At 35.2% G+C, this 15,734-nt stretch overlaps 1 protein-coding gene across 2 annotated transcripts in view; it reads left to right on the top strand.

The window, feature by feature from the left end:
* The window catches only part of inppl1a (inositol polyphosphate phosphatase-like 1a), a 33,193-nt gene that overhangs the window by 10,238 nt on the left and 7,221 nt on the right, over window positions 1-15,734 (top strand). For both annotated transcript variants that reach the window (XM_051861154.1, XM_051861155.1), the window contains exons 2-20: window positions 2,672-2,735; window positions 4,002-4,143; window positions 4,593-4,689; window positions 5,212-5,358; window positions 5,442-5,532; window positions 5,651-5,740; window positions 7,807-7,902; window positions 7,978-8,128; window positions 8,247-8,353; window positions 8,455-8,557; window positions 9,621-9,817; window positions 10,050-10,167; window positions 10,340-10,436; window positions 10,534-10,672; window positions 12,365-12,464; window positions 12,878-12,966; window positions 13,172-13,253; window positions 14,779-14,868; window positions 14,943-15,056. In XM_051861154.1, coding sequence (XP_051717114.1) covers window positions 2,672-2,735; window positions 4,002-4,143; window positions 4,593-4,689; window positions 5,212-5,358; window positions 5,442-5,532; window positions 5,651-5,740; window positions 7,807-7,902; window positions 7,978-8,128; window positions 8,247-8,353; window positions 8,455-8,557; window positions 9,621-9,817; window positions 10,050-10,167; window positions 10,340-10,436; window positions 10,534-10,672; window positions 12,365-12,464; window positions 12,878-12,966; window positions 13,172-13,253; window positions 14,779-14,868; window positions 14,943-15,056 — 2,114 coding nt within the window. The remainder of the gene's footprint in view (window positions 1-2,671; window positions 2,736-4,001; window positions 4,144-4,592; window positions 4,690-5,211; window positions 5,359-5,441; window positions 5,533-5,650; window positions 5,741-7,806; window positions 7,903-7,977; window positions 8,129-8,246; window positions 8,354-8,454; window positions 8,558-9,620; window positions 9,818-10,049; window positions 10,168-10,339; window positions 10,437-10,533; window positions 10,673-12,364; window positions 12,465-12,877; window positions 12,967-13,171; window positions 13,254-14,778; window positions 14,869-14,942; window positions 15,057-15,734) is intronic.

The following is a 15,734-nucleotide window of genomic DNA, read 5'->3' as shown; positions in this document are numbered from 1 at the left end:
GATCGATCCAACTTTATAGCTAAAATATATATATTATGTATTATAATATTATATATATAATTAATAAAGAAATGAGAGTAAATATGAGCCTATATTTTTGACACAAGTTTTTGTTTACTTACCAAAAGAAGCTTGTTCTGCTAAACGTTACTATTCAGTGGCAAGAAATAAATGTACTAATATCCTACTTTAAGTCAAATAATTGTTTGTTTATCATTGTTAATATGTCTATGAATAAATATTTAAAAAACCATAGATTGTGTCTATGGTAAATGTAGTAAATCTTAAATATTAATGGAAAAATTCTGTTAAAAGAAACTTTCCTGACTAAGTAAAAACGAACATTAAGTATGAACGTTCTGGAAACCAAAAATTGTTAGCTGGGTTTCAACTTATTTTTTATAAGTTATACAAGTTCCAACACAATTTTTTTAAAGTCAGTTTAATATAATTTAAGTTGAAATGACTTGTGCAGCCAATTTGAATATACTTAATGTAAGGCAGCAACTGAACTTCAGTTCTTAAGCTGAAATAGGTGGACATTTTGTTAACTAATGTTTAACCTTTTTTGTAAAGTGTTACCATAACGACTGAAGTTGAGAACTCATAAATGCTTTACAGGCCTTATTATTTAAGTCAGCTCAACTCTTTTTTACAGTGTTGAGTCTCTGTGTATATATGCGTGTTTATGGATGTTTTTCTCTTTTATTATAGTGACCTTTTAAAACACACACACACACACACACACACAGACACTGCTGTAGTGGTTGTCATAGCGACATGGCTCTTGGCACACACTGATGATGACTTAGAGACGCCACACAGCTGGCACAGTGTGTGTGTGTGTGTGTGTGTGTGTGTGTGTGTGTCGCCAGGTCAAATATGGCACAGGAAGAGATTAAACACAGAGAGAAGAGTCCAGAAACACACACATCCATGCAGTTTTAATGGTGTGAGGCCAAACACACATTGTGAAAGCGTCACGGTTCAGTAACACGGGCAGGTGTCACGCGTGTTTGACATGCAGACGGCACATGTGGGAGAACTACACGTCCACAGGCTTCATTATACACACGTTTACACTCTGTTTCTGTTTGTCTCACTTTCCCTCTTCATTTCACTCTCTCTGCTCTACTTCCTGTTCCTAGAGAGACACACACATGGAGTGATGCTTTATTGTGTATTTGCAAACATACTTTAATATTTTGTGGCTGAATTTTGTTGTTTTCAACACAGTTTGCTTATGAAATGATGTGGGTTTTCAGATTTCTGTCCGTGTTTCTGGATCTACGAACAGAAAGACACACACACACACACACACACACACACGCTCGCTCGCTCATGGATTTGTTAGTCAAAACAACATGAGCGTGTGTGTGTCTCTTAACCAAACTTAAAAAACAAATTTCTCTTATTTTAGTATTATTTATTTACTGTTATCGTTTTTATTAATATAAAATATTATTAAAACAAAATAAAATATTATTAATATTATTATTAAATATTATTAATACAATATTAATATTTTGATTTCAGCTTTATTTCAGTTAACCAAAATGTTTTTTAATAGTTTTGGTTAAATTTTAGTTAAGTTTTAAGTATTAGTTAGCGATATTGTTTTAAGTTATATTATGTTGTTATATTAGTTTTATTAAGTTATATTATTTAAAGTTTTAGTTAATGATATGTTTTAAGTTATATTATGTTAAGTTAAAAGTAAAGTTTTATTATGTGTATTAAGTTATATTTTGTTTTAAGTTTCAGTTAATGATATTGTTTTAAGTTATACTATGTTAAATTTGTTTTTAAGTTATATTATGTTAAGTTTTATTGTTTAAGATATATATATATATCTTGAGTTTTAGTTAGTTTAGTTTAGTTTTAGTGATATTGTGTTTTAAGTTATACTGTTAAGTTTTATTATGTTTAAGTTATATTTTGTTTTTTAACTTTCAGTTATGATACTATGTTTTAAGTTATATTAAATTTTACTGTTTGTTATATTATGTTAAATTTTAAGTTTTAGTTAAAATTATGTTTTAAGTTATAAGTTTTATGTTTATTAAGAAGTTATATTATGTTATTATGTTTATTAAGTTACATAATGTTAAGTTTTATTATGTTTAAGTTATACTATGTTAAGTTTTATTATGTTAAGTTATATTATGTTAAGTTTTAAGTTTTAGTTAACGATATTAACCCTGGTTGTCAGTAATGAGCTCAATCTGTCAAACCTCCGTCTGGGATGTACTTGTTAGTAAAAACGATATTTAATTGAAGTAATTGTTTTGTTTTTTGAATTGTAATTCAGTATATTTTTTGTTATGGTTGGTGTGTGGGTTAATCTGTAGTATTTACTATTAATAAGTGTGTGTGTGTGTGTGTGTGTGTGTGTGTGTGTGTGTGTGTGTGTGCACTCATGAACAGGCTGTGTGTTTGACTGACATGGACAGGTTTGTAGTTCTCACACACACACACACGCTTTTGACACAGTGAAAATTTGAGCCCAGCATGAAAATCTGACATGCCTTTGTGTGTGTGTGTGTGTGTGTGTGTGTGTGTGTGTGTGTGTGTGTATGTGAATGCAGTTAAACATTCAGCCATTCAAACCACTGACCTGGTTTCATTTCTCCCACATGATAAATCTGTCTCTGTCTGTTTGTCTCTCTAGGTTTCAGAAACATGTTCACACATACAGGATCCTGCCTGATGAGGAGAACTTCCTAGCGGTGCAGGTACAGTGTGTGTGTGTGTGTGTGTGTCTGTGTCTCTGTGTCTCTGTGTGTGAGTGTGTGTCTGTGTCTGTGTGTGTCTGTGTGTGTCTATGTCTGTGTCTGCAGAACCAGCTGTTGAGTTCAATGCACAAGGCGTCTCCTATCTGTCTGTCTCACACACACACACACACACACACACACACTTGCCATTCTTCCAGCAGTGTTGTTTGTGGAAGTGGACATCCTGTTAATTTTCACAGAAGCATTTCAGAAAAGTCATTAATAAACTGTTTCGAACCAAATCAGTCAGATGAATCGCAGCATCACAGAGCTGCAAACTCGTCACTTTTCTGTGAAAATCACAGTTTTGAATTCAAAATATATTTTCAAAAAACTTCCATCAACAGAAGTCATTTTAAGATTTTAAGTAGAAAAAAATCCTTACAAAACCAGGTTACCACGTTTTACACTGATAAATTATTTATAACTTGTGAACCCAACTGTTATAGATGTAATCTGTTGTAAGATGAGATATAAATCTGAACAAGTAAACATTTCATAACTTGTGAACCCAACTGTTTCCAGTATAATAATAACCATCTTTTTCACTTCAAGATAAGATATCAATTTGAACAAAAATGGGACATATAATTCAAAAAAATCTTGACAATTAAACCATATGAATAATCCGCCTATGAATATATAAATATTACTACTGTCATATTTAACGGGTTCCATGAAACAACAGTGTGAATGTGGCCTGAGAGAACTGAATTATGCCTAGAGACTGATAATGATTATGTTTTCCTTCAATCCTCATGCTGAATTTGACTGTAAATTCACATTTGAAAGTGTGTTTGCATCCCTGAACATGATCACAGAAGTGTTAGAGACACAAGACTGTGTGAATGCGCTTCTGTTCCCATGAATCATAGCATGTGATGTCACTGAATCATTCTGTGTTTTAATGTATTTTCTCATCTTTTATATTCTAGCACTACAGCAAAACGGACCTATTGGTCTTTCTGCTTTAAATTTTTATGTTTAATTCAATGTGTTGCTGAAATTTACTAGCAATTTCTGAGTGAAATATTGTTTAGAAGTAAATCTACCACCAACATTTCTTCAATGTAATTCTGTTTTGCTGATCTTATGTGTGTTTTCTCTGTCTGACAGCAGGCGGTTCCTCATCATATTCATCCAGGCCTGCTTTAGTGGTTCTTGAATTTTCAGGTCAAGGGTTGAAACTGCTGGTTATCTGAAAATGTGTGTGTGTGTGTGTTTCAGACATCGCAGGGCGTTCAGCCCAAGCGGTTTAAGACTCTTCCTGAGTTGATTCAGTTGTATCTTCAGCCCAGTCAAGGTCTGGTGACCACACTGCAGTTTCCAGTGGAGAGAGAGGAAACCACAGAGGAGAGAGATTACTCTGGTACACACACTCACTCACGCACACACTCACACACACACACACACACACACACACAGAGAGAGAGAGAGAGTCAGTGATGAGCTGTTATATGAGTCATAATGTGAGTGTGAGTGTGTGCGTGCGTGTGTGTGTGTGTGCGTTTTTGTAACATATCAGGACACAAATTTGTATAATGACATGGGTACGACATAGGTATTAGAAGGAGAGGGTGATTTATGAGGACATTACCCCATGTCCCCACTTTTCAAAAGACTTATAAATCATACAGAATGAGGTTTTTTTTTGAGAAAGTAAAAATGTGCACAGTTTCCTGTGATGGGTAGGTTTAGGGGTAGGGTTGGTGTAGGGCGATAGAAAATACAGTTTGTACAGTATAAAAGCCATTACGCCTATGGAATGTCTCCACAATTCACAAAAACAAACCTGTGTGTGTGTGTGTGTGTGTTTAGATGGTGAAGATGAGAAGCCCCCCCTCCCTCCACGCACCGCCTCTACCAGCAGCCCCGCAGGCTCCGCCCTCGTCAGTCCAGACACGCCCCCTGAGAAGTAAGACTCTCCTCTGCAGCAGAACTGACATTACTTGTAGTTTCGGAGCTTCAGAGCACTTCAAATGTAACATTAAATAAATTTTTGCATTACCATGCTTTCTGGAAAATAAGTCGCACAGAGTCAAAATAGAATTTTATTATTACATTCAGAAATAATGTAAAATACCGGTAAATAAAATAAAATGTTTAAATGGGCTCATGAATAACTGTAACCACAGTTATAATACATTATAATACTTCTTTATTCATTAAACCCACCTTTAGAAAGTGTGAAAACAACCATTTTCAAGAAATCTGCAAATATTATTGTGCATTTTATTACAATTATTCATAAAAAGATATAATGCATTATAACATACATTATGCATTACACATAAAGGTTTTAAGTAAAGTGTTACAATGTGAGTCACTTTAGATAAAAGCATCTGTCAAATACATGCATGATAAATTGTCCCATTATTATTGTTATTCTGAATGAATGTGTGCATTAATATTGATATGTCAGTGTTTTCCTCTGCAGCGTGACGGCGTCTAACGGGTTGAGCACCATCTCTCACGAGTATCTGAAGGGCAGCTACGCTCTGGACCTGGAGGCTGTGAAACAGGGAGCGAACAGCCTGCCGCACCTCAACAAGACGCTCGTGTCGTCCTGCAAACGCCTGCATGGGTACAAACACACACACACACACACACACACGCTCGTTTATTCACATGCACGGGAGTACATACTCTGTGTCTGTGTGTCTGCAGGGAGGTGGATAAAGTTCTGTGCGGCCTGGAGATCCTGTCCAAGGTCTTCGATCAGCAGAGCGCCTCCATGGTGTCCAGAATGATCCAGCAGGTATGACATCACTTCCTGCCTGGCGTTTGAGTGATTATGAAGTGCTGAGGGTTTTATATGTGCTCTAAATGAAGAAGGTCTAGATAAAAGCTTCTGATCAATGACTCTCTGTCTGTAGTCCATGTCTCAGGGTGGAGATCAGGAGCTGGAGCATCTGGTCACTAAACTGGCCATCCTCAAGGATCTGCTGTCGTCTATAGAGAAGAAGGTACACACACAAACACACGCATCATTAGTTCCACCACACAGTCTTTTAGAGCCAAATTGACCATATGCACAGAACATTCTTAAGAACTTCCGCAATAATATAAGCCAGCTGGAAGACTGCCAGTGAAATGTCACTTGTTGGTGTGTCGAGCATCAATAGTGTAATAAAAAGATGTGTATCAGTGTTCCTCCTCAGCAAAATTCAATTCAACCATCAGTTTTCACACTTCAGTGTGAAAAAAAAAGCATCAACACACTGTAAATTAAAGATTTATTGTGCACTTTAGTTAGATTTATTGAATAAAATCATTGATCTTGCACTGCACTGACTGACAGCTTTCTGTGTAATTCATTCGCAAGAAAAGTTATTGTTTTTCATGAGATTTTATGAGTACTTCATACTTTACCTTGACAAAATGTATTTTTAAATCTAGTGATTTTATAATGTTTATTATTTATTCAAAAGCGAAAAACTATTACAGGAAATGGCTAATATAAGCCAATAAATGCTCCTCTGCCGCCATCTGATGGTTAGAATTAATGTCTTTTTTATTTTTAAATAAAAGTATTTTCTATCAAATGTATTATTGAAACGTTCGGTTTTACAAATGGGGACAATCTCAGAAGGATGAACAAATAATGTTTGTGGTCATCACATTAAAAATATCATTTGAAGTGCTGGAGAAATGTTGCGTGAGCGTGTCTAACTACAGACACCGCGTTTCTTATTCAAACGTTCCCATTAGCTTCGTCTTTATTGAAATCAATAAAACTGGTTTATTGGCAAATTAGGCAAGTGTGATAACTGCATTAAAATATAAATACTTATGAATATCATGTGTTTGAGTATACCATAAATTTATTTTGTGTTTTACTTTACTTTTTGTGTGTTATTATTTATTTATTGTTATTATAAAAAAATCTTTCTCTTCTTTGTATTTCACCTCTGCTCTAACTTGTTACCTAGTCTAGCTTTCTAATAAACCTGGCAGTGTACACTATGAATATTGTTCGCTCTTTGTCAGATTGCTTTTGTTCCTCTATTGTAAGTCCCTTTGGATAAAAGCTTCTGCTTAATGCATAAATATAAATGTTATTATTTATATTTTATTATTTTATTATTATTTATATACATTATAAATAAAATGTATTATTATTTATTTGTTTATTATTATTATTATTATAAAAAATATAAATACATAAACACATTCTATCTCTTTAACCAGAACTATTGTTACAATCATGACCGAAAACAAAAACAACATTCAATCTTCCTCCCTCAGATAAAATGAAATGAAACTAAAAGCGCCAGTAGGTGGCAACAAATCATTGTCTTAACGAGTGAGTCATTGAATCATTTAGTCAAACGATTCATTCAAAACGCCTAATTCATTCAGGGACAAAGCAGAAGTGACTGAGTGAGTCGTCCAGTCATTCATTAGAACGATTTATTCAAAAACGAGGATTTGTTTAGTAACGAAACTTTGTTCAGATACACGCAATGGCTCTACTGTTTGGAACTATTTTCGTTGGCAAAATAGAGGAAAAACAGACAATATTGTGACTTAAATGTAAGTCACTTAATAGCCAATTAGCTTATTGTTATTGAATATCACTTTGGCAAATGTGCTGATATTCGGGAAAACAGCACTTTTGCTTGTGTGATATTGCTTATAAATATTAAAAACAAGAACTTATACAGAGACTTTTTTGCACCATATCTTGGTTTTTGAAAGCATTTTTATTAATTTTGGTGGCATTTTTGCCCCAAGCCCCTGTTAATTTCCGACCCTGGTGTGTGTGCGCTGTAAGATTGTCTGCTAAATGCATAAATGTAAATGTTGTAGCACTTTGGGTATCAGAAAGGCACACTTTATTTATTTATTTATTTACTTTTGCTCTAACTTGTTTCCTAGTCTAGCTTTCTAATAAACCTGTCATTGTATACCATGAACAGGTCTAATTCAGTGGCAGATGTTTGCAAAACAGCTGAAATCACTAACAGCACTGTTAAGTCTGGCTCTTTTAGGTGTGTAAACTAATCATGCATTAATATGTGTACATCAGGCTCTGAAGGCACTTCAGGACATGAGCTCATCTACTCCGGCCATCTCACCGCTGCTGTCCATCAGACACAAAGCTATTCCTGTGCAAACCTTTGAGGTACAACGCTACTTCACAGTACTGTCCCACCAGCATTTGTGTGTTTTGACTCATGTGTGTGTGTTGTGGTGTCAGGTGAAACTGGACGTGTATCTGGCTGACCTGACGAAGATCGGGAAGAGTCAGAAGTACTCGCTGAGTGTGGATGTGGAGGGAGGAAAACTGGTGGTGATGAAGAAAATGAAGGATGCGCAGGAGGACTGGAACACGTTCACTCACGACAAGAGTGAGTCGGTGATGATGATGGTGTTATTCTTAAATTATTAGCAGTAAAGGGCTGTTAAAGTGTAGAATATGGACCCTTTAATGCACTACAGAAATGACTTGTGTGTGTGTGTTTGTAGTTCGGCAGCTGATTAAGTCTCAGCGTGTTCAGAATAAACTCGGAATCGTCTTTGAGAAGGAAAAAGACAAAAGCCAGAGGAAAGATTTCATCTTTGCCAGCGCAAAAGTGAGTGGCATTTCTGAAGTCAGATGTTTATAGATACTCACTGTGTGTTACCTGTATGTACACTGAAGCCGCAGATTAATCAGTTGTTTCTCGTCCTGTAGAAAAGGGAAGCATTCTGCCAACTGCTGCAACTCATGAAGAACAAGCATTCCAATCAGGATGAGCCGGATATGATCTCCATCTTCATCGGAACATGGAACATGGGTGAGACACACACACACACACCAGACCTCTAAATACCAGAATATCACAGAGATTGCAATTACAATTGCCTGAATAATTTTATAAGATTAATGTTCTAAATATAACAGTTTGAATATTGAAATATGAAATGTTGGGAAAAATGAAATGATACTATTATATATGAAAATAAAATATTGCAATTGCAAAAAATAAAGTCAGAATTGCAAGAAGTAAATTCGGAATTGAGGAAAAGTCAGAATTGTGGAAAAAAGTCGCAGTTGCGAGAAGTAATGTCAGAATTGTGAGATATAAACTCAGAATTGTGGAAAAAAATCACAATTGCAAGAAATAAAGTCAGAATTGAGGAAAAGTCAGAATTATGGAAAGAAGTCGCAATCACAAGAAGTAAATTCAGAATTGTGAGATATAAACTCAGAATTTAGGAATAGTCTGAATTCTTAAAAAAAGTTGCAATTGCAGTTTAGTCATAGAATCATTCACTCAGCTAATTTGTTCAAACTGGCTGATTCATTCATGAAAGAAGCAAGTGTCCATTGACTTTATGAATAAGTCATTGAATCATTGACTCACCCGGTTTGTTCAGAAATGGTGAATCATTCAAGAACGAAACATGACTGTGCTGCTGGGAGATGCAACTTTTCTGCTTTGTTTGGAACTATTTTCGTTTCAAAATTGACAACGTTGTGTCTAAAAATTGTCAGTTCATATAATCAACTTATTTAATGAACTGTTGTATAAAATGAATATTGATGATTTTCGAGAAAATAGCTCTCTTGCTCATGTGATATTGCGTAACTACATTGTAATAAACAAAATACAAGAACTCATACAAGGGCAATTCATATCTTGAATGTTGGTGGCATTTTTATTAATTTTGGTGGCATTTCCAACCTTGCACGATGCCATTTTGTGCATGTTCCTGCTGATGACTGCCCCCAAAATTAGCATAGCAACACCCTGATGATTGTCCACAACACCATAGCTACCATCATGGTGCTGGGCCAAAACATTTCTCATAAAAATCATGTCGTCTTTGTGTCATAGTCTTTGTTTCTCTCTGCAGGCAGCGTTCCTGCTCCTAAATCGATGGGATCGTGGATTTTATCTCGAGGCTTGGGGAAAACTCTGGATGAAATGGCGGTCACAATCCCTAATGACATCTATGTGTTCGGTGCGCAGGAGAACTCTGTGTGTGACAAGGAATGGGTGGAAACGCTCCGCTCCGCCCTCAAAGAATACACAGAGATCGACTATAAACCGGTGAGAGATGGAGACTAAAATCTGTGTCATGAAGAGCTTCTGTAGTCATTCTGTGCATGTGCAGTTTTAATGACGCCACGACTGTTATGACTGCGACTTTATTTAGAGTTTTATGTGTTTTTGTCTGCCGTGTCAGCCGTCTGTGTTTCTCATCTGGCGGTTGATCTTTCCACTAACTTAATGAGTGAAAAGCATGAGTAGGAGGAATGGATGTTTGATTTCTGTGTTGTAGATTGCAGTGCAGACGCTGTGGAACATTAAGATCGTGGTCTTAGTGAAGGCGGAACACGAGAACCGCATCAGTCACGTGGGAATGTCCAGCGTCAAAACGGGAATCGCCAATACACTCGGTCAGAGCAACTGACTCAAACACTTCCTCTGTTTTTGTCTTATTGTTAAATGTATCTTGATTTAAGGCCAGTGAAGTTACTGAACCACCATGTGACAATAGCTCAGCAGTTCATCACTATGTTTTTGATTCAGTTATATGCATTTATTTATTTGTTATTGTCTGTTTCCTAGGAAACAAAGGAGCAGTGGGCGTGTCCTTCATGTTTAATGGAACATCGTTTGGTTTCGTTAACTGTCATCTGACGTCCGGCAATGAAAAAATCCACAGGTGTGACTCAAAACACTGACTCGACCAGAAAATACTCAATTTATGGTTTGTTTTGTGACAGTGCCAATGAGTACTAATGACCTTTGACCCCTGGCAGACGCAACCAGAATTACCTGGACATCCTGCGTCAGCTGTCGTTGGGTGATAAACAGCTGAACTCCTTCGACATCTCGCTGAGATTCACGCATCTGTTCTGGTTCGGCGATCTCAACTACCGTCTGGACATGGACATTCAGGTAAAGCGCCATGAAACGCGTAAACTAAACGCTTTTGATAAAAGTATTCTGGTGTTCTCCGAATCTAAAGGTCTTCTGTGTGTACAGCATTCGTTGTTGTAAAACCTTATCATGAGAATCTAATGAGATATTGCAATATTATATCTGTAGCCGACTTGGGTCTCAGTTGTGCGTTATAAAGTCCAAATTGTGTGAAAAAACACTCAATTGCGAGAAAAAAGTCAGAGTTTAAAATCGTAATTGCAAGAAATAAAGTTAGAATTGTGAGAAAAAGTTGCAATTGCGAGAAATAAAGTCAGAATTGTGATATAAGCTCGCAATTCTGACAAAAAAGTTAGAATTGTGAGTTATAAACTTTTAAATTGCCAGTTATAACGTCCAAATTGTGTGAAAAAAAAAAAACCTCACAATTGTGAGAAAAAAATCAGAAATGTGAGATGTAAACTGGCAATTGCAAAAAATAAAGTTTTAAATATAAAAATAATAATAATAATAAACTTTTAAATTGCGAGTTATAAAGTCTGATTTGTGAGATAAAAACTTGCAATTGTCAGAAAAAAAAGTCAGAGTTGCAAGTTTTAAACTCGGAATTGCAAAAAATAAAGTCAGAATTGTGAGATAAAAACTTCTAAATTGTGAGTTTTGCAGTTGCAAGAAAAAAGTCAGAAATGGGAGATATAAAGTCTGAATTGTGGGATAAAAACTTGCAATTATGAGAAAAAAGTCAAAGCTGCAATTATAAACTTGGAACTGAGAGGGAAAAAAAGTCAGAATTGCGCGATATAAACTCGTAATTGAGGAAAAGTCAGAATTGTGTGGGGAAAGTGGCAATTGCGAGAAATAAAGTCAGAATTGACAAAAAGTCAGAATTGTTGGGGGGAAAAGTTGCAGTTGCGATAAATAAAGTTGTGAGATATAAACTCGAAATTGAGGAAATGTCAAAATTGTGTTGAAAAAAAATTGCAAGAAATAAAGTCAGAATTGTGAGATATAAACTTGGAATTCAGGAAAAGTTAGAAATATGGGGAAAAAGTCGCAATAGTGAGAAATAAAGTCAGAATTGCGAGATATAAATTTGGAATTGAGGAAAAGTCAGAATTGTGGGGGGAAAAAATCGCAATTGCGGGAAATAAAGTTGGAATTGCTAGATATGAACTCGGAATTCAGGAAAAATCAGAAGTTGGAATTGTGGGGAAAAGTCGGAATTGCAAGATATAAACTCAGAATTGTGGGGGGAAAAATCGCAATTGCGAAAAAATAAAGTCGGAATTGGGAGATATACACTCGAAATTCAGGAAAAGTCGGAATTCTGGGGAAAAGTCGCAATTGCGAGAAATAAATAAAGTCAAAATTGCAAGATATAAACTTGGAATCGAGGAAAAAAGTCAGAATTGTGGAAAAAAAATCCCAATTGCAAGAAAAAAAGTCTATATATATATATTGTGAGAAAGTTTTTTTTTTTTTTTATTCTGTGGCTGTAACAAGCCTCACATATGATGTGAGTGTGCTTACTGTGCACAGCATATGAAGTTTCTGTGTGCATGGAAGACCTGGATGATCGGTTTCATTGATCTGTATCCCACAATTCCACTGCGCAGTACACTAGTACCTGCAGGAGTACAGCGCTGTAACCTGCACAGCTGTGGCGTCTGAACACTGGCGTGTCAATGACTCTCTCTCTCTCTCTCACAGGAAATCCTCAACTACATCAACAGGAAGGAATTTGAGCCATTGTTGAAGGTGGACCAGCTAAATCTGGAGAGGGAGAAGAACAAGGTCTTCCTTCGGTTCGGTGCGGCTCAACTCTGTCTGTCTGCGTGTCTGAAGAGTTATATTTTTTATTAACTAATGTTAACAAAGATCAATAAATACTGTAACATATGTTTTGCAAATTGTTAATGTTAGTTATTGCATTAATTAATTAATGAGACAAAGTGCCAACAAAAACATTGCAATAATGAGAATCCAATGAGATATTACAATATTCTAACTTATTATATTGTATATTATTTATTATATTGATTTATTAATTACAAAAACCTGGACACGTTCTGTGAGAAATCTACCTTCATGTACGTTTTTTAAATGCATGTTTGTTCTAGAGTTTTTCTCTAGATTATCTAAATGTGCCTTTGAGATTTGAGTCTCTTGGCTCAGCAATACTTCCTTTCCCTGCCACATCATTTCCTGTGTGTGTGTGTCCAGCGGAGGAGGAGATCACCTACCCGCCCACGTACCGCTATGAGCGCGGCTCCCGAGACACGTATGTCTGGCAGAAGCAGAAAGCCACAGGGGTGCGTTACCTCAGATGCTCACATCACCCTGAAATTACTCTCAAATTGTCTTGAAGAAGTTCACATTATTGAGTATAAAGATAGAATCCTGTGCTAACATGTTTACGGTTCTAAGGAAGCTACTTCCCGTGATCCGACCTTTGCCAAAGGAAGTGAAGTGTCCTGCATTCTTTAAATTCCTCCTCTGTTCCCTCTCGTCTCCTAGATGCGGACCAACGTTCCTTCATGGTGCGACAGAATTCTCTGGAAATCGTATCCTGAGACACACATCGTTTGCAACTCTTACGGTATGACGTCAGCTAATACGATTAATTAAAAAGTTCAAAAGAACAGCGTTTATTAGAAATCTTTCTTGTAAGTATGACGATTTCAACATTAATAACAATCAGAAATGTTGCAAATCAAGATCATGTGACACTGAAGACTGGAGTAATGATGCTGAAAATTCAGCTTTGATCACAGGAATAAATTACACTTTACTATATATTCACATAGAAAACAGCTGATTTACATTATAATAATATTTCACAACTTTTAATGTGTTTTTGATCAAATAAATGCAGTCTCAAAAACATTAATTAACATTATTTCAAACTTTTGACTAGGGGTGTAAAATTAATTTATATTGCTTTATATATAATTTATATTATCATTAATTTATGTAATTATAACACTTGCCATTTTAGTTTTCCATAAAGTAGAACAATTTCTGTGAATCAGTTCAAACTGTCCATTTTAATGAACTGATTCAAAACTGATTCACTGATTTGTTCACATCATGTTGACAGAAGTCATTCGAAATATATTAAAATGTTTTAGTAGAAATATTTGATTAAATATTGCATTAAATATGCAGATTTTTTCAGCAGTTTTATTGTTGCAAATAAGCTTAAATTTTCATTTATCAAAAAACGTGCCTTGCTTATTTTAACTAGATTTTTTACTTCTTGCATTGAACATTAAAAATCAACATGGTGGATCAGCTTGTGGTGTCAAAATAAAAACCATAATGATATATATTAATTAGTGCTGTCAAATCGATTAATCACATAATATGAATAATTAATCATCTAATCAACTTGTTATAATTAATTATAAATATTTGGATCAGTTAATCGAATTAACTTCATGTAGCTGAATTAATATTACAATTAATCAATCTGTTCGGCCAGCGAACACTCAGTTTAGATCGTCTGTCAACTCTTCAGAAAGGACATTTTCCGTGGCCACAGAAAAATAACTCTTTCTAGCATGTAGCTGTGATCATAAACGTTAAATTGACATTGGGAAATGAGAAAGTGGAAGTGAATTAAACCGTAGCATAACAGGGAAATGGAGCTATGAAAAGAGTCATTTAACGAGCTGGAAGAACCATCAGTTTCTCACTCTAAAGCACCTTTGGGTTTCACAACTTAATACTAAATCACCATTTAGTGTTCATATGTATGATATTTGCAAATGCCTGAGCTGTTGAAGAGCGTCCGGATATGCAGTCTCGGGAGAAATTCTTGATGGTTCGGTCCAATGGTGTTGAAGTTGTAATCAATATCTTCCGCGTTGAATGAAGAAATTATAATAAACACTAACTTTTATGTTAGATGCGATTAATCGTGATTAATCGTTCAGACAGCACTAATGTTGATTCAGTCTCTATCATCCAGCTCTACTCTCAAAATATATGACACATTCCAGGCTGACAAAAGTGTGCTATGAAAGCGTGTGAAGTTTTGTTGGTTATTGAGGCTGATTTGCATATGCCACCCACTCAGATAAATATGCAAATGATATTTGTGTTGACTGTGTTTCTGTCAGGCTGTACGGATGACATCGTCACCAGCGATCACTCGCCCGTCTTCGGCACGTTTGAGGTGGGCGTGACCTCACAGTTTGTCTCCAAGAAAGGTACGGCGCGTGATGTCATCGCTCTGTTTTGCGTTTCCGGTGAACGTCCGTTTTGAGCTGCTCTTCCTCCGCAGGTCTGCCCAAGTCTTCAGAACAGGCGTATATTGAGTTTGAGAACATCGAAGCCATCGTGAAGACGGCCAGCAGAACCAAATTCTTCATCGAGTTTTATTCGACGTGTCTGGAGGGTAAGAAGCTCATTAAACGAGTTACACCAACGAGAGAATCTTTATAAGATAATAATCCAGCAATCGGAGTTCAACATTGATCATTATCACTGCCTGAAATCTGATCAATCAATTATAATTATATATGCTTATGATAATTATACATAGTGATTATGTAATAATAGTTTCTGTGAATCAGTTCGAACTGTTTTAATGAACTGATTCAAAATTGATTCACCAATTTGTTAACATCATCACTGAAAAATGGTGACAGAATTCATTCTAAAAATATTAAAATATTTTAGTAGAAATATCTCATTAAATATTGCATTAAATATGCAAATATTGATGTTTATTACTGTGCATTATTATATAAATTAATTAAATATTATTATTTTTTATTTATTTATGTCACTTTAAAATGTCATTCTAAATATATTAAAATGTTTTAGTAAAAATATGCAAATAAATATTGCATTAAATATGCAATTAATGATGTTTATTACTATGCATTGTTATATTAATGCATATAAATGAATACAATTAAATATTCATATTTATTTATGTCATCATTGAGAAATGTTGACTGAAGCCTTTCTAAATATATTAAAATGTTTCAGTAAAAATATGCAATTACATATGCAAATATTGATGATTATTACTATGCATTGTTATATTAGTGCATATAAATGAGTACAA

Source organism: Ctenopharyngodon idella, chromosome 15, assembly GCF_019924925.1.
Source record: "Ctenopharyngodon idella isolate HZGC_01 chromosome 15, HZGC01, whole genome shotgun sequence".
In the NCBI taxonomy this organism is placed as follows: domain Eukaryota; kingdom Metazoa; phylum Chordata; class Actinopteri; order Cypriniformes; family Xenocyprididae; genus Ctenopharyngodon; species Ctenopharyngodon idella.
Note: the sequence above shows the minus strand (reverse complement) of the source record. Positions and strands in the feature narration are given on the sequence as shown.